Raw genomic sequence first — 3,859 nt, forward strand, 5'->3', positions numbered from 1 at the left:
GGATCTAAAACAATACACACAAACATTTCATTAGGTTAGAAATCATTTTTATATGTTATGTTAAATTTATATAACAATATTTTCACTTATAGGTGTAAAAAACATGCAAGAATTTCTTGGTAGTAACTATTATTGGAGAGATTACTTCATGGATATAATATTGGACTTATAGATGGATAACAAGTGAAACAAAATGTAGATCTACAATCTCCATAATGTACTATTGTAAAGATGGATAACAAGTGAAACAAAATGTAGATCTACAATCTCCATAATGTACTATTGTAAAGCCATATAATTTTCATGTCAAGAATAATTACAAATAGATAGTACATAATTACAAAAAAAAAATTGTTATTGTAAGCAGACTAACAAGACTCAAATCATTGCCTATTGTACTTTGCACAAACTATATTGTAGAAGAACTTTGATCATTTGAGGCAATTGCAACATTGCTTGCTTCATTTGTATTGCTAAGCAAATTAGATATGCTTCGTCTCAATCTTTGAGAAGGAACTGAAGCTGCCATCAAATCCTTTCTGATACTCTCCAATACCATTGCCACTTCTCTCATGGTTGGTCTTTCTTCAGGTGAATCTTTTGAACAACTCAAGCCAACATGTAGCAAAGAAAGGAGGCAATTGTATATATTATTTTCTTCAAATTCATATTCATCCACCTCTTCAAAAAACAATTCATCAATTACCTCCTTCACTCTATTTGGAAATGCAAGGCTCACCCACTTGTGCAAATTTAGCTCTCCAACAAACATGTCACTAGTTGGTCGCTTTCTAGTAAGCATTTCTAGTAACAAAATACCAAAGCTATAAACATCTCCTTTTGTGGAAATTGTTGCAGCCAATCCATACTCTGCATTAATATTAAAAAAAAATCATCAAAATTTACTTAACCAATCCATATAATACAAAATTATCACTGAGAAAAGACAAGTGAAAGTATTGTTTTAAAAGTCATACCTGGGGCAATGTAACCCATTGATCCTTTCAAAGCAAGTGATGATGTAAGTGAATCATTTGAGGTTGCACCAATTAGCCTTGCAATACCAAAATCTGTGACATGGCCTGACATGTCTTCATCCAAAAGTACATTGCTGGGTTTTATATCACAATGAACTACTTGCACAAAAGAATCATGGTGAAGATATTCCATGGCATGGGCCACATCTATGGCAATGTCTAATCGTGTTTTCAACCTCAATTCACACAAATCTTCATCATTGTTATCATCTCTATCAGGATACAAATGATTCTCTAAACTTCCCTTAGGCATAAACTCGAACACCAAAGCTTTGAATTGGAGGTTGGAACATGAAGTTATGACTCTCACCAGATTTCTATGCCGAACCTTTTGCAAGACACTACATTCTGCTTTAAAACTCTTTTCAACTTGTTCATTTTGCAACTGGAGAACCTTAACAGCAACAAATGAACCATCACTCAAAATTCCTTTATACACTAACCCATAATTTCCTTTTCCCAACAAGTTCGCATTGGAAAACCCATTAGTTGCTATGTGAAGCTCTTGATATGAGATCCTTTGGTGCACTAGCTTTTGGAAGATAGCTTGTGAGAAATTGAAGTTTTCCATATGTATATTTCCTTTCCAAAAGTATACCAAAAGTAGACAACATAGTATAAAAACAAGAGCTCCAATGATTGGCAGTAATATTCTTTTCACAAATGGAAAATGACTTCTTGGCGTTGGACATGCAGATAAATTGAATATGTGTGGTCCACAAAGACCGGGATTTCCAATTAAAAAGATGGCACTTGTTTGATTTGCAAAAATCCCTCCTTTCAGAATCTCCCCTGTGAGGTGGTTGAAAGACAAATTCAAAAATTGAAGCATTTTCAGCTTCTCAAGAGTAATTGGTATTGAACCTGATAAGGAGTTGGAAGAGAGATCTAGGCTCAAGAGGCTTTGTAATTTTTCAAAGGAATCTGGAATAGAGCCTTGGAAGGAATTTTGAGATAAATTCAATGATTGTAGTTCACTGCAGCTTCCAAGTGTAGGTGGAATTGCCCCAGTCAATCGGTTGGAAGAAACGTCTATAGCTTGAGCCATTGAAATTTTACCAATCTCTAAGGGCAAGGAGCCTTCTAATAAATTCCATGACAAATTCAAATAGAAATGTAAATTGTAAAGTTTGGCAATTTCTCGTGGTATGCTACCAGTGAGCATATTGTGAGATAGGTCAAGCAATTCTAAATTTAGACAACTTCCTAAGCTGGTAGGTATGGTTCCTGATAATTGGTTGTGATGGAGGAGGACTCTTCTTAGTTGTTTAAGGGGCGCAAGGGAATTGGGAATCCTTCCAGAGAGGTTGTTTTCACTCATGTCCAATAGTCCAAGGTGTTGTAATTGTTCAAAGTCATCAGGGATGTTTCCTTCTAATCTATTGTTACTTAAACACAATCTTTCTATCATTTTAAGGTTTCCTAATGGTGGAATGTTTCCGGTCAAAAGGTTTGTACTTAAATTTAGATAGGTTAGGCTCGTAAGATTACCAATATGTGGAGGGATGTTTCCTTTTATTCTATTGTTTTGTAATGACAAGTAAGACAAATTGGTAGAAAAGTGTTCTATGTCAAGAGGCAAGACACCACTTATTTTATTGTTCCTCAAGCTTATTTCTTGTAAGTGGGAACAATTGGTAAGAACTACAAGAAAGGGCATGGTTGTAGTGGTGCCACTATCAAGATCATTGTGAGCTAACGCTAACCTTTCAAGAAGTGATAGCTTACCTAACTCTAGTGGCACACTCCCACTCAACGTGTTGTCACTTAGACAAAGAAATTTGAGGTTAGAACAATTTCCAATAGAAATTGGTATGTTTCCACTCAATTGATTTCCCCATAAAGACAGATAATTCAAATTGGTGAGAAGGCCCAACTCTTGTGGAATGGTGCCGGTGACACTGTTTTCCTCGATTGACAAAAGAAGCAACGCTGAAAGGTTTCCTAAGGAAGAAGGAATGTTACCTGTGAGTCTGTTGCTTCCTAACGCAAGGTACTGCAGATGTGTGAGGGAACCCAACTCCCGAGGAATATTTCCGCTGAGATTGTTGAAGGAGAGCGCCAGCGAAACCAAATTTTTGCAACCGCTGAGTTGAGTTGGGATATGTCCTTCCAGTTGATTGTTGTCCAACCAGAGAGTTCTCAGACGAGAGAGGCGTCCCAATTGAGTTGGGATAAGACCATGGAGCGCATTTCCTTCAAGAACAAGGGAGCGGAGAAAGGAGAGATTACCGAGGAAAGGAGAGATGGGGCCGTAGAGATCCATGTCAGTGAGGTTGAGGGCGAGCACTCTGTTTGGATGACGACGACTGCAGGTGACGCCAGTCCAGTTGGAGATGGGGATATTGGTGTCATTCCAATCGGCCATGGCGTCATGTGGATCGCTGGTTATGAGCTTCTTGAAAGCCAGCAGTGATTGCCGGTCATCGTGAAATGAGTGCATAGCGGATGAGAAGAAGAGAAAAGTGCAGAAGAGGAGAAGCAGCAAAGGAAGTGGAAAATGAAAAGAGAGAGACGGCATGATCGTTGTCGTGGGGAGAGAGGCAATTGGGAGAGGGGCAATGGGGTGATTTGGAGTTGGATGTAAGAGCTATTTATAAAGAGAAAGAGGCGCACCTGAACATCCTCTGTGCGCTCAAAAGTGGGGGCACCTAAACAGTCAGCGAAAAGTCGAGAAAGCAGGAAAGTGGAAAAGTAAAAGTAGTCGAGAAAGTCGGAAAGTGGAAAAGAAAAAACGTCGTGGTTTCATTTACTTCGCTTTTCATCATTTTCCACCGCCATTCTCGCTGATATTGATGTGACGGTGAGGTTGTATGGTAACC

The 3,859-nt window shown here is 38.4% G+C and overlaps 1 protein-coding gene across 2 annotated transcripts; it reads right to left on the minus strand.

Moving 5' to 3' along the window:
• Window positions 1-283: 283 nt before the first annotated feature.
• On the minus strand, window positions 284-3,623 carry LOC149209132 (uncharacterized). 2 transcript variants are annotated; one of them, XM_089394227.1, is made up of 2 exons: window positions 978-3,623; window positions 284-870 (listed from the first exon to the last, which is right to left on the minus strand). In XM_089394227.1, the coding sequence occupies exons 1-2, from the start codon at window positions 3,556-3,558 to the stop codon at window positions 410-412; spliced, it is 3,042 nt and encodes a 1,013-aa protein (XP_089250353.1). In that variant the 5' UTR covers window positions 3,559-3,623; the 3' UTR covers window positions 284-409. The 2 variants fall into 2 exon arrangements, with proteins under 2 accessions (XP_089250353.1, XP_089250354.1); XM_089394228.1 differs by having other exon boundaries at window positions 291-870; window positions 3,003-3,623.
• Window positions 3,624-3,859: the final 236 nt, after the last annotated feature.

This window comes from Pinus tabuliformis, chromosome 1_2 (assembly GCF_031772625.1).
Source record: "Pinus tabuliformis cultivar Carrire ecotype Pingquan chromosome 1_2, CPIR1, whole genome shotgun sequence".
NCBI classification, from domain to species: domain Eukaryota; kingdom Viridiplantae; phylum Streptophyta; class Pinopsida; order Pinales; family Pinaceae; genus Pinus; species Pinus tabuliformis.